This window comes from Camelus bactrianus, chromosome 32 (genome assembly GCF_048773025.1).
Source record: "Camelus bactrianus isolate YW-2024 breed Bactrian camel chromosome 32, ASM4877302v1, whole genome shotgun sequence".
Taxonomy (NCBI): Eukaryota; Metazoa; Chordata; class Mammalia; order Artiodactyla; family Camelidae; genus Camelus; species Camelus bactrianus.
Genome location: NC_133570.1, coordinates 14,594,422 through 14,617,270, shown reverse-complemented (window position 1 = coordinate 14,617,270; position 22,849 = coordinate 14,594,422). Strand labels below are relative to the sequence as shown.

Genomic DNA, 22,849 nt, shown 5'->3' with positions numbered 1-22,849 from the left:
ATGGACATAATTTCTGTTGCACATTCAGGATTACCTCTAGGTAGACAGCAGAACTAATCAACATCACAGCGATGAGGACAAGAAAGTCTCATTTTATGTTGTGATACCGTCTCGTCTCTGTGGTGCTTTCGCCCTTTTTTTCTCACTTTAGTTTGGTTATTAGCTGACCCGAAAGACTGCAGCTCCTTTCTGTTCATTTTGTTCATTTTGTTCATTTTTTCCCCTAAATGCTGACTTCCGTTTCTCCCTGGTAGCGTTTACGGTGGAGAACGCTGGTGCGTGGGAACTCCCGCGTGTGTGGTTACCGAGCCGCATGGCGCTGTTACTTGTGCTGCCGACCTGGCCCTCCCGAGACAGACTGAACCTTCTGGCTGACAGTTACCACGTGCATTCTTGACGATACAAAAGGGGTTCTTTGGGCACTTGTGCAGAGTTACTTCAACCTCTGCCAAGTGTAACCTGAGGAGTGCCAGCCTTTGAGAACCAGGCCTCTCCTCACCACACAGGCCCTCCCCAGGTGATGTGAGCCAGGTCTCTGGCCTGGGTTCTAACCCAGATGCCCCACTACTGAGAGGCTGGGTGACCCCTTTCTGGGCCAGTTCTTTATCTGTGAGATGTGGAGATGGGAGGATGGGTAAGACAGAGGCAGAAAGCACAAAGCTCAAATGGACCTGTTTTTTCTCCCAAGAGGATTCCCCCCTGTCCCCAGTCTCCCAGGAAACAACCTGCTGGTGGTGGCAGTGCCCTTGTCTCTGCTGCAGGACTTGGGCAGGACTTCCCCCCTGTTTTAATAGCAAGAAGCAGGTCAACTCAGGCCACGCTCCACCCCCCACCACTGAGCCAGGCTTCCTTCCACCCTGAACCCAGGGAGCAACCTGGAGTCTGGGGATGGATGGGTAGACGCCCCGCCCCACAACCTGAAGGGGGCCCTCCTGCTTCCAATGGCAGGCACAGGGCTGCTCCTCCCACAAGGCCGGCCTGGCTGTGTCTGTCTGTGTGCCCTGTGGGTCCGTGAGGTCCCTGAACCGTTGAGCCTGCTGAATTGGGCAATGCCCTCCACTCAGAGATCAGAGTCTCACTCAAGCAGCGGTTACTAAATGTCTCAATTTGAGACAGACGAGAAATACTTGCGGCAAAAATAGGGAACTGGAAGACAAAACACAAACTCGGCCACCCAGGTGTTCAACGTTCCTTTAAGCCCCAAGGCAGGCAGAGGACCACACAGAGACCAGCCTCCCGGCCTTCCTGCACTGACACTCCCCGGAGAGAAGTGTCTCCCTCCCACCTTACCTCTGTCCATGTCGTGGCCATTTCTCACCCTCTGCTTCCAGGTTTGCCATCTGCCACGTTCCTCCAACCCTCATCCGGATGGTCCCAAGTGCAGAAAGAGCCCCGTGGTTAAGAACACAGGCCCTGTGCTCTGACAGGCTCCACCACCACTAACTGGGCTCTGAGGGCCGAGCGTCAGTTTTCTCATCTGCAAAATGGGGGGTTGTTTCAGTTGCTACTTTATGAACTTGTACTCAGCCCGTGACAGCACACAGTGAGTGCTAGGGTGAACTCAGCCCCTCTGGTCTGAAAGGAACAGGGTGGGGTGGGCTGGGAGTACTGGAAGAGTACTGGGAGGAGAGGGCTGGAACAGGGAAGCAGGGAGCAAGGTGTGGGCCCAGTGAGGCTAAGAGCCAATCTTAGGTCCTCGGCGGGGGTGGGGGGTGGGGGGGGTGTACAAATTCCAAGACCAAGTGAGATTTCAAAACTTCCCTGTCCGTGATGTGTTCTGGGCTCCTGTGGAAAGACGTGGGAGAGAGACATGGTTTACAGGACTAAGCCAAGGGAAGAGGCCAAGGCCAGATGAGGGGTAGTTACCTGGGGTTCTGAAAGAGAAAGCAGGTGGAGAGCTGGCTGAGGGGAGGGGCAGGACACAGAGGGCAATGCTACGAGGGCTGAGGGGCCTGATGGAAGAGAGAGAAGGCGAAGATGAGTCCCAAGAAGGGATGGTGTTGGGAAGGGGTGAGGGGTGCGAAGAGGGATCTGGGTGAGAAGCTGCACTGGGGTGGGGCCCAGGCTGAGAAGTCCAGACGGCATGCTCAGGAAAGCTGTGCTTGAGAGCAAGGGCCTGGGTGTGGGGGAGGGAGACGCCAGCGGGGACAGGATGGAGCAGGACTTCCCTACCTGTCTCCTGTCCCCAGCGGCCCCTGCGCAGGGACCTGTTCTGTGGCAAGCTGATAACATGCCCTGTGTCACGTGTCACAGCTGTGAAGGAATCTGTCCCACCTAGTGTGGCTCTGGTTCTGGCTGGGTGGCCACCTCTGCCCAGCATCCGTGGACCACAGGGACCGGCTCCTGGACAACCTCGCAGCACGTCACCCTCAGATGGCCCCCAAGCTGCCCCTGTGTGAGGCTACCTTTGTGCAGCCCCCTGGGCGGGAAAGCGCTGCTGTGCTGCTTGCGAGCCAGGGGACGGTCCTACCAGGCAGCAACTCAAACACTGGAGGGGTCCCCACACCTGGGGCTCAGGGGTGAGACACGTCTTACGGGCACAAGATAACTGTGCCCTGTTTATTCAACCAAGTTATTTATTCACATAGTCTCACATCACCTCATAATGGAGAGCTTCAGGAAATGCAGCGCCTCAGGGCTTCTCCACCAAGCAGAGGCCACTCCCAGACCCCGCCAGGGTCAGGAAAACCCATCTTGGCTGATTAAGAGGAAGACACACCAGACTAACTAACTCCCTGGATGTGGAATTAACCTCAAGTGTAAACTTCCTCATCTGTAAAATGGGAACAACTCTTCTTGCTTCATATTCGCAGCGCTGTAGTCAGGATTCAACAAATTAATACACATAAAGCACAGTCCCTGGCCAGAGTAAATAGATGATAAACAGAAGCTTTAATTATAATTATTATAAAAACAGGGTTAAAGGCAGAAAGCAAGGAGCTGCGTGGTGGTGGTGGTGGTGAATCCTGAAAATGGGCTCCAGCAGTGCCTCTCAGGTGGGGGTGGGGTGCCGGGACCAACAGCAGCAGTGTCCCGGGGAACCTGTCACAAATGCAGACTCCCAGGCCCCACCCCAGAGCCGCTGAGTCGGAGGTGAATGGGAGATTGTTTCAGCAAGCCCTGCAGGGGCTCTGATGCTGGCAAGTCAGAGGATCCCGCCCTAGGAGGTGCCCCCGCGTGTGAGCTGATGGGTCCGCCCTGCTGGGTCCTCAGACCAGCTGGATCAGAGAGAGAGGATCCTCCGTCTTCCCCAGACTTCTCACATGGAAAGGCATGCATGCTGCCCACCCTGTCTTCCACTGGGGAGCAGTGCCCCAAGTCGCCTGTCTGAAGGACAGTTGTTGGGGACTGTGAGTGGCTCCGATGAACCCAGTATAAATCTACACCATGATGCCTAAGTGAACCTGCACAACGGGCCAGGCTCTAAAGTAAAAGACTGGTGGCCTTGCGAGACCGAACTAACTTCAGCACTCTCCCCTGCTGAGAAGAGGTGAGGGGCTTTCATTGAATTTAAAAAACGTAAGGAGTAACTACATCGTGGTAAGATACATGAATTGGTACCTTGATGTAGGACTTCTTTTAAGAACGCTATCTGCTGAGCACAGGGGAAAAGGTGGTCATTCCTGTGCCCTGACGGAGCTCTGAAGGACATGAAGCACACTCAATCCCATCCTGTGTCAAAGATGGGGTTCTGTGGAGAGAACTTTCTCGGAACTTCAACTTGAGTCTGGAAACATCAGCTAATTGGTGGGAAGCACAGAATTACCAACCACAAGGACACTTAGAGAGCCTGTTTATTGCATAACTAGCAGGCACAAATTCCAAAACGATTTTACAACGCTGAAAGGGTCGCACAGTAATTACAGGAGTAGAATGTACAACAAACATGAGAAGTAAGTACACAGTAACGGGTGACGTGGGTAGAACACGTTTCAATAAAAGGCATTTCACGTTTCCTATGCAGCATTTTCTTTTGTAAAATCAAGGTGACCTTCAACCGGGACAAGGAAAGAAGGGAAACTCTGCTTGGAAAGCTCAGGGCTGCAGGGGAGGACAGACACACGCCAGTCTCACGCTTGCTTCCGCAGCTTAAATCGCTCGAGGAATCGGACGACAGCTCCCGAGTTGTGCGTTTGCAGTTCCAATTTCTGAAATGCTGTAATTTATCTTTGGGCCCAATTCATTGTTCTTTGGCAAATATGAACTATCTGCATTCCGAGGCAGAAGACGGCTTCAGTTAGAGGAGCGCAGGGGTGGAGCTGTCTCCCTCTCTCGGCAAGTGCCAGTTTCGTAAAGTGCACCTCCGTCCTACCAGCTTCGTGGGGCATTTGAAGGGGTGGGGAGTTGAGAATTAAGGGTAAAAAAATGACATTACAGAACTCAGACACTAGTGCAAGGCCAAAGAACCCATGTGCAAAAGGTGGTGAACAGCTGTTCAGACAAGGTGCGATTTGCCAGCAGGACCAGGGGGCCTCTGACCCCGGCCCCTGAGGGCCGAGGAAACGCGCAGGGCACTTGATGAGAGGGACGCCTTGCAGCCCTCCTGTCACCGCGTGTCACCCCACCTGGGCACATCGTTCCCGAGTTTTGGCACTGTGGGCTTACAGAGCGAACTTCTGTGATGTTCTCACAGTTGGAAATGCTTTGTTGGTCCCCACATTCCTGGATTTTAGGGGCACGGAACAATGGCCTCCACTGCAGGTCCTGAGTGTTCAAGTAAAGACACCGCTTCCCTCACAGCAGGCGACTCATTATTCAGAATCCCGTCCTCCAGTGGAGGCCAAGGGCCCCGATCTGGGACTGGACTGCTTCTGGGCCTGTCCTGAGCAGCCTGTGTTGGCCCAAAAGAGTGGCAGGGGTTTGCAAAAAAAAGAGGAGGAGCAGCTTGGTACATGCAGCATGCAGAAAAGGTTTTCAAATGGTGCTTGAACTTAAGGTAGAAAACATCCTTCGAGAAGGTGTCCTCTCAGCATCCAACAACAGCATGGCACTTAGGTTTGTGCAGACAAGTCTTGGAGACGTGGACCCTTTCCCCATGCTACTCAGTGTAGCAAAACCCAGCGAGAGCAGCCACGCACAGCGACTCTGAGCCAAACACCAGCGCAGCGCTCCTCTCCCGACAGCACACGGTCAAGCTACAAAGGTGCCTGTGCATCGAACAGCTCTGTGAAGACACAAGCTTATTTAGCCATGTATTTAGGCAACTTTGATAAAATATTTTGACTTTTTCACACGTATGAACGAGCACTATGCAGGAGAAATAAGGCCTAACAGCAACTTAACACGGGATGGCGGCCACGTTACAGGTAAGGCTCAGGGGCTAAACCAGGTGAGACCGAGGAAGCCAGGCCTTCACACTACACAGTTTAGGGTCCCGGGGCAGAGCTGTGAGCCGGCAGCCTAGGGGCCACAGCTCACCCATTTGTGCTGTGAGAACATTTAGCTCAGCCGTCAACATTTATAAATGGAGAGACGGCACAAAAAATACCTGGTGTCTCTCAACAAATCAAAGCTCTGGCAACCCCAGCCCCTTTTCCACAAGGCAGTCTGAGTGGAGCTGGGGGCCGCTGTCCCCACTGGTAAACTGTCCCCCACCCTGGCTCCTTGGGTCTCGGTCAGGGTCTGAGCCACGCCCACACGGAAGCACTGCAACGAGCAGGGAAGGAATACACTTCAGCTTTCAGAACAGGAAAGCTCTCCATAGTAATTTGGAATTCAGTCCCGGTGGGTTCCAGAGCTTACACCCGCACTCTTTCGTAGCTTTGGGACAGCTGGTGCTCAGCGAGAGCGCTCTCTAAGGAATTCTTGAAAGGTGACGTCCCATTCTGAAGTACTGGCGAGGTAAGGGAGAAGAAACGAACCCAGATGACTGTATAAATCTCACCTTGTAAGAAGTCCTCAAAGGTGGTGTGGTATTTGAAGCAGGTGGTGTGAGAAGGCTGTAAGTGGCTAAAGGAGCAACTGAATTTGGGCTGAGAGGTATGACGCGGCGCCAGGGAGTGGGTCATCTTCTTCTCGCAGGTTATGGCAGTGATCCCGGAATGGGGGGGCATGAAACGAGTCACGGCTCGTGGGGGGGACTGAGGCTCCCCTTTGCCGCGTGTTTGGAATGGAACGCCTGGCTCCCCGGGGTAAGGCAGAGCACTGGACTGTGCGCGGTAACGTGGCCAAATGGCACACGACACGGAGGGTGAGCGCTTATCGGACGCCGTGGGAGACTTCAGGATGACAGTAAAATAGAAAACAGACAGAAGATCAGGACAGAAAAATTAGATGAAAGAACACCTAATGTGAGAGAACAGTTAAAAGAAATGGCGCAGTTTGTTGTTTCCTTCCAAGAGAGATTGTTACACTGTTTTTAGAAAGTGGCAAAGTCCTTTCTCTACCTGCCTGCTTGGAGATACTCCAAAGAGATTTCGCAGTAGAGGCTGGAAATGTTGCTTATTGCACAATGCTTGATAGGGAACAGACAAGGTTGAATTTCTTTTTTTTAACCCAACTCTCTCTAGAAAACGTTTCACTAAAAACCTCACTTACAGTTTTAGCCACAGGCACGGAGTCTGAAGGGATGGAGAAGTTCTAACAGACTTAAACAATGAAGCTCTGCGTTTGATGTCTATGACCATGAACTCAGCGGTCACCGACAGCACAACAGAACGTCAGGAAATAAACTGGCAAAACAGGCACAAAATAAGGCAAGTGGGTTAAATTAATAGTTGAAAACTTGTTAGAAAACATGCAAAAATAATACTGAGTTTTTCTTTTAAAAAGTTTGAGACTTTCATTAAATGTTTGTTTCTGTAAAAATTGGAAGAGTTCCATGTCTAAGTGGGGAACTGGACTTTGAAAAAGCCTAGAAAACGGAAGGGCCAGCACCTGTCCAGCTGTTCAGTTGTTCTCTTTGGTGGTGATGGTGACCAGCTGTTTGGCGGCCTTGGCGATGTCGTACGCACACTGGATGACCTGCTGCGTGACCAGCTGGATGTCCGTGGGCGGGCCCGGGTCCCCGGGGAGGGTCTTCTTGCACTCAGACTGGAGCCGGTAGGCACTGGATGTCAGTAACCGGAGGGAAGTCCTCACCATGTCAGACTTGGGTTTCTAAACAGAAAAACACAGCCATTCGCCATGAACTGCAGGGCGGACATGTCCGGGAGCAGGGACAAGCATTCCCCGGACGACAGCTCAGGCCGCTCCGCAGTGAACGGCAGTTCTGTCATGCACTTTTGCACTGGGGTGCTCGGAACACTGCAAGCTCGGTGACCCACGGTGCGACGGATGCTGAAGCGCTCAGACTCAAAGGTCAAAGTGCACACAGTGGATTTAGCAGTGCTCATTTAGTAGTGCTATTCTCAAGTAGCTTTTTGAAAAATATTAATCCACTTGGATGAAACATTCCAGGTACAATTTTATCCTATTCATGCTTTTTGCCTTTTGGCATTTGGCTCGTACATTCTTGTCTTATTAAACCCACATCAATACTCATGTAGAACAAAAATATTTCAAAGCCCCATAGGGCTATTTGCATAGTTAAAATTCTCTGCGCTGCAAAAAGGTTAATAGAATATAAAAGTCATAAAGACATTTCTTGCAGTTCGTTAAAAAGGATCTAAACCAAGGGAGTAGGGAGTGACTTACTTTGGGGAATAATGCTGCCATTTCTGTAACAGCTGTGTGTATCCTCTCTGAGCAGGGAATATAACTGCAAGAAGAAGTTATTGAAGAGGTTATTCAATGACAGTAAAAATAATTCAGAGACGGAGAACTCTCGGGCAAGAACAGGTCCCACTGACGTTCCCTGAGCAAAGGGGCTGCGGCCGTGGGCAGCCTGCTATGACCCCACACCAGCAGAAGACGCGCGGTGATAACACAGGCCCCCCCTCCATCCTTCCTTGTGAGTTCATTCAATCTGATGAAAACAGTTTCCAGGTATAAATGCAGGCGACATACACTGCTAGCCAGGAGGAGCCACAGTCTGCACAGATACCCACGCCGCCTCCAGGTGGTTATTCAATTCTCATGTGTTTCATCTTCCTAATTTCTTGAAAGAGAAACAAGGATTTTCATGCAAAAAGCCACAGAAGTTAAAAGGAAAGGACTGAAAAAATTCCTTTACATTAGGATCAGAGCCTACACCTCAACACCCACGGGTATCTTAACCAACGGGCGCTTCTGAATTCCTTCCCTTCAATGCATCTGAATTGTTGGGGAGAGAAAAGCTTTATTCTGGGTAAAGAGGCAACACTGAGGTCAGCCTCATCGAGTTGCTCAGACACTTGTCACGTCGCTTTCTCGTGAAGCTGCGTGAACGTGTATAAAACGGTCTGAGCACGGTCAGCACTTTCTCTGCTCGCTGACGAGCTCTGAGCAGACAAAGCGCGTCAAGTCTGCCTGTCCTCATCCCTCTTCCAGGCCGCCTGGCCTCCTGTGGGCCCCCAAGAGGACGGCACGAGAGCCGAAGCGTCAGGAGCACTGGCTGTGTGGCCAGGCTCTGTTCCTGGTGCTCTGCAGAGAACTGCGTAATCCGCCCACCAGCCCCATGAAGTTGGTACTACTATCACACCCATTTCTCAAATGAGGAAGACGGGGCCTGGAGAGGTGGAGAATTTGTCCAAGGTCCCACGGCTGGTGAGAGAGAGATGAGCTCAACCTTGGCCGTCCAGCAACCGAGCCAGGGACCCTTACTCCACCTACTGGGCCTCTCCTGGCATCAGACTCCCATCACTATGTAAAGCCTCTTCCCACTGATGACTGGTGATTCTGACTTCTCAAGTGATGAGCACTAGAAGAACTGAGACTTTTCACTTCATTCAGAACTCTCAGTATTGTGATAAGCAACATACGGGGCTCGTTTCCTGCATCTTAAAAATGTTAGGCTTCTGTCCTGGGTAGTAGGTGTCACAAGGTGCAGAGACAAAGACAAAATGAAGATGGTACGTAGTGACAGTTCTGAGACACCACACTGACCCAAGGCCTGGGTTTTGTTTCTAGAACTGACCCACAGAGCCCAGGGGGGAAATGGGAAAAGCTCTTTTGGAGCCTGGTTTCAGCATGCAGAGGGTATGGTGTGAATACATGGGCCTGGCTTTGCTCAAGAACCCACGTGGCTGTGCTTTAAAACTTCCCTTCTAAGATACAGAACCCAATGCTGTTCGTCATCCATCCTAGTACTGAAAGCCCTAGTAATATTCTTTCTCCATTTTTTAGGTCCATTTTTTAGGCTTCTGCTTAAAGATTGTCATAAACAACCTCTGTACTTCACCTTTGTAAGAATCAAATCTAGTGTTACAACTATTTTAATTAAGACTACCTACATTTTAATTAAATCATTACATCTCAAGAAAATGGTTTGAATTATACCAAGATGTCTTCAAATGGGAAATCCTGACTTTAACCTTTGTGAGCAGTTAGAACCACACACCACGTAATAACAAAAATGCCAGTGCACAAGGAGTTAGCTAACTTGCAAACACAAAGGGGCAACAACCCATCTGGTGACACAGACACTCGAAAAATGGCACTTGTACAACCACCATCGTAAAAGGCATGAATGTTTCTTCAACCATTCATGTTTTGCTGGTTATGATTTTCATTTTGATCCAGAAACATAATTCACCCTTTCCACCAACTACACAGAGAAGAAGTTTTTCCTAAGGACATCTCTAAAAGCTCACTCATTACAAAGTATTTGAGGAGGTCCTCAAAAAGCCACAGAAAAAAGCATGTGCAGATAACGACCAAGTCCTCCTGCTCTATCAGAGGCAGTTCATGTCCACAACTTCAAATTGTTATCTTTCCTCAAAAAGGCTTTTGTGCATAATGTGTAGTAATCCCTGAACTGTTAACTATATGTGTGTGTGCGTGTAAGAGAGAGAGACAGACAGACACAGACAGGCAGGGAGAAGGACGGAGGCTGAGAGATGGGAGCAGGAGGAGGGAGGGAAGGTCAGGGGCTGTGGGGAGCTTGCTCAGTCCAGGGTACCTGGACCAAGGCTGACCATGCATGCATGGGCTGCTGGTCCACTTAGAATGAGCACAAGCAACGGATCAACAAGAGGAAAGGGGATGGGTTTAATCAGTACCACACAAGGTTATAAATGAAAGCATCTCCAATATGCAAGTGGCCAGAGATTTTACTACAATGCTGAACAATTTATAAAATATAAATTCTCTAGGCCAAATCTAGTTTAAACCAAAAGAGTGAGCTAATGATTAAAATCTCTGCATTATTCTCTAACAATCTTTAAAAAATCGGATCATAACATTATTGAATGGATTTGTACAACTTAAAAAAAAAGAAATTTCCCAACTGTACCAAGTACCATATTGTGACTGCCAAAGCCAGAAACAGCCCCAGGGCACACATTCATATTTCTGACAACTATCAAAGAGAGCAACCTAACGTAAGCACATCTCTGTGTTGTTGTCTGAAATACGAGCAGGCCCTTCTGAGCTGGGGGAAATGAGAAGTGAGGCCCGGTGTTGGTGGGAGAGCCCTGGGGGAAGGCGTTCACCCTAGCATCGAGGTTCCGTGAAAGATTGTACTGGGAAAAGTGTGAACCACTTTGCTTGATGTAACGAGATAATGAAGGTGCCTGTTGCCAAGGCTGCGGTGCTGAGCAAAGGAAGTACGCACCTGCAGCGTGGGAGGCGTGAAGGGCGTGTGATGAAGGGGATGTCTGGGGAACGGGGCAGATAAATGGCTACGTAATTTTGGTGGAGAGAGGCTGAGAAATTCTGCAGGTTCCTCTCTTTCCCTGGGGCTCCTCCAGCAGTCCACTCATCAAGACTAACTCTGCTCCTTCAGTAAACACTGACCACTCCTCTCCTACTGTGTGGAAATAATGACACTGGGAGAAGTCCCAGCTGTACAGCAAGAAGGGAAAGGGCAGAATGTGGGGAGGTGGGCACGGCAGTGCCAGGGACACAGGCTGTGCAAAAGACAGGGGTGCATCTCTTCATGGAAGAGAACAGAGAGGGGAAAGAAGGGGCAGTGCAGTGTTCCTTGAACGACTTTTGTTTGTGCAAAGGCACAAAGAGAAGTTCTTCACTCAAGCCCTAAACTTTGCTGACTTGATAAAAAAAATGAGGTAGTTCTTGGGTTTTGACCGAACACCACGGCTTTCATAAACTCAGTGGGATGATGTTAAACGTGTCAGGAGGGTGTCGGGAGCAGGCCAGCCACGTGAAACCAGGATGCCACCCACAACAGTTAAGAACCTGCCAGGTGTTCTCAGAGAATTCACTCTCAGAGAACAAAGGGGTGAGTGAGAACAAGGGCTGGGAGAGGGAGGAACAACTCTGCACGACATGGTTCTGCTCAGAGTGAACAGACTCTTTTTTCAGGAGCAGAGAATGATTTGGGCGACGATTAAATCACCTTTTATGATTAAATCAACGCTCACGCACACCCATGCACACACGAGGGGAACAGGTACAAAATCAGTTCGTTTCAGGATGCCTTCTAAGTCAGCAGACGTCCCCCAGCTAAGGAGACCACACGGAGCACGGTGACGGGGAGAATGCACTGCGGGTTTGAGGTGGCCTCTTTTACCTCGCCACTGAGAACCAGGAATACCCTACCCCAAGTATGCTGCAGTCCTATTAGATTCAGAGCACACCATAAGAAGATGAAAAACTGAAAATACCATGTAAGAAAAAACAAAACCAAATTTACAAATTTGTTCTGAAGCCTGAAATTATATAAACCTGAGATTTTCAACAACTCTCCAAGTCAGCATGTTGAAAAAAAATCCCCGTTCATAACTGGAGCAGCAGCATCTCTTCCAGAGCGTGTGCACACGTCCTGCCAGGCAGGATTTCCAAGCCCCCTTACCTGTCGTGCTTATTTTCTTGGGCGGCTCTTAAGAGCTCCTGTATATTTTTGGTGATCTGTTCAGTCTTCCGGATGACGTCTTCGGTGCTGGGGAGGATGGGGCTCGGGGCTGCGTGGGGTTCTGCCGGATCTGGGACTGAGCCATCACCTTGCCACACCATACTCCTTTGCCTTCCCTTTCTGCTTGACCTGTGAGCATTAAAGAAGTGGTTAAAAGTGGCAGGTGCCTACTGGCTGCCTCTCTGCTTCTAGGAGCCACTGCACGTGTGCTTGCTGAAGGCACGAGCTGGCTGCTTCTGTGGTTTCCTTTATCCTGTCTGGCAGGAGACTCAGGGTAAGGCTGGTTCATCAGCAGGCAGCCACAGCTCACAGGAAGGCTGTTTCATTCTGCCGTGGGGCTGGAAGTGGTATGAGTCTTGCAGGAAGGGTAAAGAAGGGGAAAGGGAGGGAACGACCAGAACAGGGAGGCTGTGTTGTTAGGAAGCCAGCCCTCACTGAGCCGACTCCTTGGGATACAAACGCAGAAAGTAACCTGCCATCGACTCGAAAATGAAGGACTGACTTTAAGCACATCAGAGACTTAGAGACGAGCATCACCAGCTAGTGAAAGGAAAACAAAAGGCCCCCCTTTTTTGGTGAATAACGTGAAATGAGAAGAGGTGTGAACTATGAACTCATGCCTCAATGTCTGACGACCTTATGGGTCTGAAAACAGAGGGTGCAGGCGGTGCGCTGCGCCTCCTGACCGCACCCGCGCCTGCTAGGTCTCTGGGGTAAGGGCCCAGCCCCCAGGCCGCTCCTCCTGCAGATGTACCCCAGGTCGTCTGGGTCCCTGTCGTTGGGAGTGTTGTCGTAGTCACTTTCGGGTGTGCTGTTCTGCTTCTCCAGCCTGGAAGCCTACAAGAAAAAAGGCGACCCCGTGAGCTGAGAGCACCAGACGCTTCTCGGTGCCTCCCCAGGAACTGTCACCTGTCAGGCTACGTGGCCTTGACATCCCAGACCTTATTTGGGATGGGAGCCAACACTTCATTGAAAATTTAGTAAAAGATGAACAGTGGGTCCAGAGATGGTTTCTTTCCTTCTGTACCCCACTCTCTTCTTAGCTCCACGGCTGCTCCACACACAGATCCCTGGTACAAACCAACACAGACACGAAAGGCAATGCTCATGCGGAGCTCTCTAAGGGGTATGGAGTTTAACTGTAATATAAGGGGACCCATTTAAAAAGCAGACCTGCCAGCACATATACCCACAGACCGTCAGTGCTGGGAGCCACCTGCAGATTAGCTAGTCTAATAGCAGGTGGGAAAATGAAGGGCTGAAAAAGCTGGGTGTCATCCCCAAGGCCAAGAGTCGGCAGGAGACCAGGACCAAGACCCCGGGCTTCCCGTCTCCTGCTATCTCCAGTACTCCACGCCTGGGGCTCTGAGGACCTCCACTGCTCAACACAGACGGCTCTCCAAGAACAACCCTCAGAGATGGCTTGTAGGAGCCACACAAGGAAACCAGAAACTGTTCGTTTATTGCCACACATTGCTTGTGAACCAAAATGGATTAACCCAGTGTGACACTTGGTTTCCAAACACTTTCATCTGTCTCCCCAAACATCTATCCTTTAAAATATAAAGATGGGGTGCAACTGTGGAGAATGAAAAACCAGATGCAGAGGGGGAGGGTATAGCTCAGTGGTAGAGCTCATACTTAGAATGCATAACATCCTGGGTTCAATGCCCAGTTCCTCCACCATAAATAAATAAAAACCTAATTACCTCCCCCACCAAAAAATTAAAAAACAAAAAAGTCTTTTTAAAAATTGAAAGTGGGACACAGGATTCCCACCACTGTTTTGAGCAAATGGCAGCATTGCTAAGTACAGGGCCTTCCAAGGTGACAACACTTGAAGGAGACCACATTCCTTCAAAGGAGACTACGTTAGTTCTGGAATATTTAATAAAAATGATTTTCCCTCAGCATGTGTTTTATCTATAGCACTGGAGAATTTCTTTGTTTGAACAGGCTGATTTAAAAACCTAAATTGGTTACCAATTGCAAAATACAAATATGGGCTATTTCCAGTTCTACACCTTGAATCGAATCCAGGTTAATTAAAACATGTAAATTTCATTGATGCTGCAATAAAATGTGGCTAAAGATATAGCTATAAATTCAGAGTCTTAAACATATGGAGATCCTGTAGCTTCATTCCCCAAAAATGGCTCCTTTAGAGTAAGTCAGTTAAGAAGGTCTACATAGAGTTTAATTAGTTGCTCCTTACTGACAATGCTGCTTGGCCCTGCGAAGGCCCTATGTGGGCAGGCAGGCAGCCAGCCCCGAGGTGGGGCAAGCCTCCTTACTAACACCACACATTGCTTCCTATCCCCATGGCCTCTCTCTCTCCTCTCCCAGTGCGAACACTCTTTCTCTGTCTGCTGAGCTCTTTCATGTTTCCTCCAAATGCTCTATTTGGTTGAAGCTACGCTAACGTAAGACACTTGCACTGGGCCCCTAAAATTCAATGAGTCCATATTTTACCCACTCAAACTCATCTGGCAAATGATTAAAAGTGTTGGCTTGGAGCTACACAGGGTGTCTGGAAAGCCAAATTCTGTAAAAACGACCACATTTAAGATCCCTTTGCTTATAGCCCCTACCAGCAAGAAGTTCTCTTCACTTGCTGTTTTGACTTGACTTTATGAGTCAACCAGTGAGTTACTGGCTACCAGATGCCTAAATGGAAGACCAAAGGCAGACACTGTAACTGGGGCAGGGAACAGGGAGACCAGGCTCTTCCAGGTGATCTCAAAAGATAAAACAAAACAAAGGACAAAAGACAAAACAAACAAACGAAACATCTTTTCTTACCTTTCACAGGGAATGTCTGACTGATCTTTAAATTTCTTTTCTTTTAGCTTTTATGTATACTCACACACACACACACACACACACGTGTGTGTGTGTGTGTGTGTATACACACATACACAGCATAAAATGGAATGTAAAAAACTTGCATTTAAATAATTATTCTGGGAAATTTGTCCAGTGTTGCTCCAGTGGAAAAAGCTAGAAAACAGAATTAAACGCAGAAAATCCCACCTTTTTATAATGGGTCTTTTTACCTTCCTTGACGTAAATTTGATAATTATAAATCAAATGCATGACCCTCACGATGATCAGAAGTACCAAGTTTCACTTAAACATTTTAGAAGAGTAACGATACATACATCTAATTAAAGTACTCAGGAAATGTTTCTCAGGGACACAAAACAACGTATAGCAATAACCGCCCAGGAAATCAGTTACTTACATTCAATCCTTCATCGTTGTCAACAAAAGCGTATTTCAGAGTTTCGAATTAGCCAGCATTTAATTTTATGAAAATTACTGTAAACATGCAGAACTAAGATCTATTAGTTAAAAGTGCTGCTCTCTCAAAGCTGTTAATAGAAAAGTACCTAATAGCTGGTGCTGGTTCCATTTATTTAATAGATTCGCAGTTTTCTCTTGAATATGGACATGCCATAAAATCCTAACCTCCTGATGGAGTTGTCAGGAGCAGTCAGGACCACTGGTTTAAATGGCTTGTATAACACACTGTCTCAGTCATTTTTTTTAATTAAAAAAATTCTTTTTTTAATTTTCAGGGTGGACAAATGAGGTTTCCTCGACTCATTAACACAATTTCAAAAGAGATGACTTCATTTCTATTTGTCTGTCCCTTAGTTAAACTGAAATGTAATAAAAACACTGCAGTTCGATCTCAGAACTGCTCAGAAGACTGTAGCATATATCCAGACATCTTTTTAATAGACTACCTCAAAGTGCAGCAAAGAGTCGCCAGAGGGCCTCCATGAGCTGTAAGGCACTGGCAGTGGGAAGGGTCCTCCATCCTTCCTGCCGATGTGGAGGGAATGGACAAAGGCCTCGACTGAGCAAATCCCACCTTGTCCGTAAAGGTGGTCCCTCACCCAGTGCTCTTCCACGACTCTCCCCGCTTGCCATAGCATACTCCCCATGCATGAAAATATTTTTGAATCGACAGTGCCTTTGGGAGCAGGGTTGTCACCGAAGCCCCTGGGACCCTTTAATTGACTTATCAAAAGGCTAGGTGTGGAGGAGGTGCTCGATAGATACTCGCTGCCTGGCTACTCTAAAAGGGGCTCACCTGCGCCACGTCCTGCTGTGGGGAGCGCATGCTGTCCATCAGCAAGCTGGCCTTGACCAGCTAACGAAGTGGACAGCTTCGTACTAATGGCCGCCTACACCTCCAGGGCTGCCATGTGCTGCAGTCCTGATGTGTGACAGAGACTGCAAAACCCTGGTGTGTCAAGGATGGGGCTGACACAGAATACGTCAAGAGGTTAAAAAAATAAAAAATAAAAAGGCATGATGTCTTAGTGTTTCCGTTAGTCCAAATACACTAGTTCTCTGAACGAACTGGGCAGATTTGCCCCATTGTAATATTTAACCAGCAGCCAGCTACTTTTCTGATTGTTTAAAAAGTCAGTATGCTCAGAATAAATGTTACAGGGTCAGTCGTGAACTTTGTTAAATATCACGTGAGACTGAGCAATGTGGGGTTAGAGGAATGGGAGGCCACTTCTGGCAGACATGCGTGTGTGCGCGTGTGTGCACACGTGTGCACGTGTGTGCGCGCACGTGCGGTGACACCAGGAGGGAAGCGCTGCCTCATGCAGGACAGAAGGGGGTTAGCGGAGGGCCAGGAGAAGCACAGAGCGCCCAGGAGCACTGCCCCTCCTCCAGAGAGCAGACCATCCAGAGTGTACTTAACCCTTCGGGTGCTCTCGTCCCTTGACCAGGAAAGTGTGGAGGGGAAGGAAGGCAGAGACGAAGAGGAGGTCACAAGCGCACTCCTCCCGATCTGGAAGGGGAAAAAGAAACACACTCGGGAAAATACAAAACAAACCAAAAACCCGACCACCTACCCTGGCTTCAGCCCAGGTTTCCCAGTAAAAGAATCCTAAAAAGCAACTCACTATGTGAGACAGGATCTGGAATTTACACGCTAGCCAGTGACAGATCCCCAGAGATGTTTAATCCGTTAGTGGAATGCCTCCTGGAAATTACCTGGAGTTCGTAAGGCTACTTTTCTATGAGGGAAAAGATAATACCTAGCATAATTTGTCAAATTTGCCAATAGTTTTTTTTTAATGGATAGCCTTAAGTGAAATTTATTTTTTTAATCAGGACAGACGATATGAAACGAAAAGCTATACAAATGATTTAAAGTTAGTACATGCTATCAATCTATCCTTTAGCACAGATAAAACTCTTGCAATATGACATTCCTACATTCTGCATGTTTCTAAAATCAAAAAGTACACTGTGAAAACTAACAAAGTGGCTTTTCCTAAAGTTTGTTTTCAGTTATATAAAAATGAGATTCTTAACTTAGTTTAATGGCACTCCAACTACATCAAACGTAGCAAGTCAATTGTTTTTGAATATTTGGCCCAAACAACTTAAGAAGTTGAAGTAGTCGACTCCTAATTACAATATAACAACACAGTAATTTTATCACACTAAAGCTTGACAAAATTAAACTAGGGTTAAATTTACTAGACCATATTCTTTTCTTTGCATTTACTCTGAGAATTTTTTGCAAATTCCTATAAAAGTTGACTGAAGAACAACTTGGACATTCAAAAACATAAATATTACTCTCTGAAAAAACATCACATGGCTTCAAAATGCCTGCAACATTTTGTCAAAACACAGGGTTTTTTTAGAATAAATTAATCCAATAGAAAGATTATATTTGAAAACCTCACAACATAATACTTATTCCACTGTAAAATAAGAGTGTTAGCAGCCTGTTACAGAATACAATCTTTGAAATGCAACGCTTGTAAAATCCATGCAGTTTTTATATCTCATCCTTCTGAAATGACAAAGCAACACTTTGTCCACGCAGGAGAGAAGGGGGATGCAGCAGCCAAGCAGGCACACCGACCACAGGGCCAGGGGCTGAGGAGGCCCAGAGGCTTCCAGACCTGCCAGCAAGCCCAGGCCAGACACCACCTGCTCAACTGGGAGGAGCAGGGAAGGCACCACGAATTCCAGGGGCTCCTGTCCGTAAAGGGGCACGTACCATATGTGTCTACCTCAAAGAAGACGGCACTTACTTTGCTGGTGACCTATACAATTTGTTTTTGTTTTTGGAAATGGGAAAAGCAGCTTGTTACCAAAAAGGTTCCAATAATGGCTGGCTGGGAAAGACATTATGGATACAGGGGAGGTAAAAGGTGGGGGGAGTGCTGAGCAAAAGCCAGAACCCCCAGTGCTGGTGGAAAACTTTCGGCCAGTGGCCCTGCGTGCCTGCGGAACTCTGTAAGCGTCCGTGGACATGTTAATACAGCAAACACAAGGACTCACATAGCCCAGTTTGCAAAGCAGAGACTGGGGGTGTGCAGGTTCAGGAGAGGGAAGGCGGGAGTCAGGCTGCACAGCGAGTGAAGAGCGGAAGCGCCAGTGGGGTTACTTACGTGTGCGGGGAAAGGCTGGAGTCTCGTCCTGCTCTCCTCGGGGTGGTTCACTTCTCCCATTGGGAGATACGGTTTCTGACCTGATCCCGTCTCGTACATAGACATGGGCCTACTGCCCCGGGCAGACGGACGTCGCTTTAAGGAAGAGTGGTTGGAAGTGTCTGTGTACTCAGAACCAGTTTGCACCTGATATATATTGGTTGTGGCCTGTTTCCTGAGGTTCGAATTTTCACTCTGGAGTGTTTGAAGCTGAAAGAAATGTTTGGCAGTGGGACTGTGTTGTTCTACAGCAAGCAGAAAAAGCAAACACCGAGTAAACGCATACAATAAGAACAGTAACAGCTCGCTGGGTGGAAAGTCAAAGGCATCTACAGACAAAAACTCTTCTAGAATGAGTGAAACACGATCAACTCACTTCACCACTTAAGCAAATTAAACAGCTAATTTCTGAATGTGAAAAAGTTGCAGTTTGGACTTTTTAAAAATGAAATGTCTAACTGCTTAAAAACTGGTCATGGCGGGCCTGGGAAATGTTTGCAGGCAAGCTGTACTCTGGATTATTCTATGGCTGTTTCGAGCAAGCGCTTGAGATCATTAAGACATCACTTAGGTAACCTGCTTTTGAAATGAGCCCTGAGCAATTTGCAAATGCCAAAAATGTCAGCAGACACCATGGAAGCAGCACAAAGGTAACTAGAAGTCACTTTGCAAAGCAAGAAAGACAGTGAAATTCAGCTTACGAAAAATCCGATGAGCTATTGCTTCCCAAAGAGCCAACAAGAAAAATTAAGATCAACAAATTTTTATTACATAATACTCTTTGATATTCCAAACAATTTAGCACTTTTTTTTTTTTTTAAAAAAGAGAGGGAACCAGATCATGGTAAGTTTGCTATATTAACATATCAGAGAGAGAACCGGAGACCTATTGAACTACCAGCGTCTTCATCTGAACGCTCCGCGTGGCACGCTGCCCTCTGGTGATCGGTCATCTTTCAGCCAGGGCCGGAATACTTGGCCTCTCTCTCCTTTGGCTCTGTCACCCAAAAATGTGACCATGGTGGTGTTGGCTTTAAACACCCTACTATGCCAGGCACCACCCTATTTTAGTTAGAAGCTGTCACTTGGAGGCCCTGAACGCTCTCTCCATTCCTCACATGCAGGCCGCTTCATCGTGCTGGATGAATTAGAGTTAAAGGATCAGCAAGGAATCGTGTTACTCTTTAGCGTCTGGCATTTTAAACACAATTAACTGAGTCCAGGCTGCACAACGTCCTTCCCCTCTGGTGCTCCTCCATCTTCCAGGACATTTTAAAAGCTGGATGTGGTAATGAGTTCAGCTGTCTACTCTTTGACAGAGATTGTAAAATCTGACCAGATTCCCCACTAGGGCCAAGGCTTACGTCCACAGGCAACTGTGTCTGCACCAGAAGATCATTACTTTTTCAATAGCAAACCCATTCAGTGTTAGGAGTTACTTTCAATTTCTATTTAGAAAGCACCGATCTGTGAATAATACACCAATAGTGGCTGCTCCTCTTCATTAATTAGCATCTTTTCCAAGCAACTGTCAAATGTGAAAGATCAGACACAAATCATGCTACTTTTGTCAACTATATATATATATATATATATATATATATATATACACACACATCTATATATAAAAACTTTACCTAACTTTGAAATGAAATCAATGTATCTTCACTAAATAAACACATTTTGCATACTTTATAATAATAGTGCCAAACTTTTGTGAAAGTCTGATTTACTGCCTCTGCCACAGAAATACTCTCATTCTCAGGTTTCTCAAAGAGGGATCCCTAAGGAATGATACAGATTGCTTCGACGCCAGAAAGGCTTTCAGGGCGTAACTTTTAACTGCAACTCCTTTTCCAAAGGGAGAACAGCTGCAGAGTGACAAGCAGCTACTGAAAATCCCTACATTCCAGAACACAGACAGGCATAAAGTGCCCGTCAAAGCTACTTACTAGGGAACTCGTACCCTCACGTGAAATGGTCAAGGTCCAGCCAGCGAAGAGCACAACAGCTCAGCGAAGGACCAGGGGGTCTGGTTACATGCTTGTCCATCTATGTGAAAACCTTCTTCTAGAGTTTTTTATTTTTAGACAAGGCCTTGAAATCTGAAACTTTACCTTAACACTTTCACGCCTCTAAAACATCCAGCTTGGATTTTGCTTGAATGTGCTTTTGATGAGCACAAGTTTCTGGTCTCAATTTTTAAAAAAATTTTAGTACTCTTTATTTAGGGAGATGTCCTCAGATAAATCTGAATGATGCTTATCTTAAGAACCAGACTACACTTTTTTGTTTGGAAGCAGTATAACAGGAAATGAAAAGTTACAGAAAGTAGTTTCAGAAATCAAAAGCATTTCTAAGAACTGAGGAGGTAATCCATGAATATGACAAATAATTCCACACTGCTTTTCTTAAAGAAGCTCAAGATGTCTGCTTTCAGAAATATGAGGTTATCTCTGGTGATTTCTACAAATACTAAAAAAGGAGCATTACAGGATAAAAATGGTGATGCTCAGCAGACTGATTTACAAGTGGCAAAGTCATCACGTTTCCAAAAACGTCACCTTAAAAAAATTTACTAGTTCAATTAATAGGACAAACTATATAGTTCAGTAAACAAAAGATATTTCAGAAAATACAGAAGTGCAATCTCTGCATGTTACAGCACAAGGGTGCGCGGTCTGTCTGGTTCATGGCCGCAAAGCAGCCCTAGACAGGGCCAGGGTGGCTCAGAACAGGTGCTCAATTAAAATCTGATTGATCTTCAGGTATTTTTGTCCCCTTCTATTATAGGTGTTGAGGCCATCTATCTCAAAATGTCTCCAAAAATCATCTAGAACTCAACATCAAAAGAATCCTAGACAGCGCCCCAGGCGAGGGTGCACTGCGGTGTTCCTCCCTGACAAGCTGAGGGCCCCGGGCTCTTTGCAGTTCTTTCGTTGTCCCTTAAGAAGCAACACTGAAAAAGGCCTGGCCACAAATGCAATGCGCCATGTCCTCTGTTCTTGATAGTGACTCTAAAGCATTATTCTTTAAAGGATAGGAGGAAGACATAGACATATATTTTGTTTCACTTCTGTTTAAGGGAAGCGGACAAAAACCTCCTTTTGTAGAGAACTGAATGATGGGAGCAGTATCCACATGGACTTAGGCAGAATTTAAAACTTTTTTAGCTTCCTTGTCTTGGCATTCTCATAAAGAATTACATACGCAATCTCCTCTTCAGCGTATTTCTTGCTACTATTAGCCACACTCTTTTTAGAGATTAATATATTCATATATTTCTAACTCTCTCAAAAGGCAGCGGACAAGGAAGTGCTAAGCAAACGGGACTGTTTCTTACTAGCGTACAGTTCTCACTAGTGCAAACAAAATGTTTTCTTTATTTGTTGAGTACCTACTCTGTGGCTCTGAGGACATCATACATTAGTGGTAAGTACTGGTGAAAAATAAAGCGGGGATGTGGGACTGGGTTGCCAGGGCCGGGGTGAGTAACACCTTACAGTAAGAGGGACCAGGGACAGCACCCCTTACATGGTGTGGGATGGGGTTTGGAATGCTGATAAACACATACACCTGTTCTGGGCTTTCGTCTACTCTTGTCTTCATGGTGTGATTATTCTTTAGAATGAGCCAAAAATAAAAAGGAAGAATCACATGCATGGAGTGGCATCCAGCTCCCCAGGAAGCAAAGGATAGCACAAGGGATTCTACAGCTGACACGGACACTTAACAGGTTGTAATGTTTGTCCTATTTGGGAAACTTACACTGGAGTTAGTTCTAGTCAAACTACTTCAATTTAAAATATCCAAATACATACTGCTTCCAAAAAGACAGTGTGGCCCCAAGACTGTTAGGTCTGCTTTTCTTCCCTCTGACCACAAGCACCGTGCCTGGGAGTCTTCCTTATACTATGGGGTTAAAGGGTCAACCATCCTGGCATTTATTGACATGTTACCTTTTTCTGCATAATTCTCAGCTCGTCACTCAAGTTGTTATTCACCTTCATTAGCTGTTGTATCTTGGCCTCAGAAGCCACTAGAGCGTTTTTGACCTCCATAAATTCCTGCACAGTGACTGGTCCATCTGATAAATCTGAATCTAGGCTCTAAAAATAAATTGGGGAAAATGTTCACAATCTGAGATGACGATAACATTCAAGACTAACAGCTAAAGAATTTCAAATTCTGACCATGCCAGCTGGATTGCAAAGTTAATCAAACCAAATCAAGGCTTCTGAGAGTAATGCAAAAATCAAACATAAAGGCAGGGCTACTGTAATATTTGAAAAATTTTAAAGTCAATATTTTCTAACAGATCAGACAGTGGGGCTACAAATCTGCTCTGATGATGACTCTGTGTTCATCTGCATTGTCTGCCTTTCTGCTCATTCATTTTTCTTTTTTTCATTCATTATTTCATTAATTCACTCATTTCAATAGATTTTTGCTGAGCATCAGGCAGTGTTCTAGG

At 46.9% G+C, this 22,849-nt stretch overlaps 1 protein-coding gene across 19 annotated transcripts in view; it reads right to left on the bottom strand.

Annotated features, from left to right (window-relative positions):
• Window positions 1-3,776: 3,776 nt before the first annotated feature.
• GIT2 (GIT ArfGAP 2) overlaps window positions 3,777-22,849 on the bottom strand; it is a 46,838-nt gene continuing 27,765 nt past the window's right edge. For 2 of the 19 annotated variants that reach the window (XM_074356127.1, XM_074356129.1), the window contains exons 14-20: window positions 22,335-22,484; window positions 18,337-18,585; window positions 16,623-16,712; window positions 12,648-12,730; window positions 11,834-12,022; window positions 7,636-7,699; window positions 3,777-7,098 (exon numbers count right to left, since the gene is read on the bottom strand). In XM_074356127.1, the coding sequence (XP_074212228.1) occupies window positions 6,889-7,098; window positions 7,636-7,699; window positions 11,834-12,022; window positions 12,648-12,730; window positions 16,623-16,712; window positions 18,337-18,585; window positions 22,335-22,484 (1,035 nt within the window). In that variant the 3' untranslated portion in view covers window positions 3,777-6,888. Of the gene's footprint in view, window positions 7,099-7,635; window positions 7,700-11,833; window positions 12,023-12,513; window positions 12,731-16,622; window positions 16,713-18,336; window positions 18,586-19,122; window positions 19,904-22,334; window positions 22,485-22,849 lie in introns of those variants that run through there. The other 17 variants (XM_074356132.1, XM_074356133.1, XR_012503601.1 and 14 more) reach the window with 16 other exon arrangements.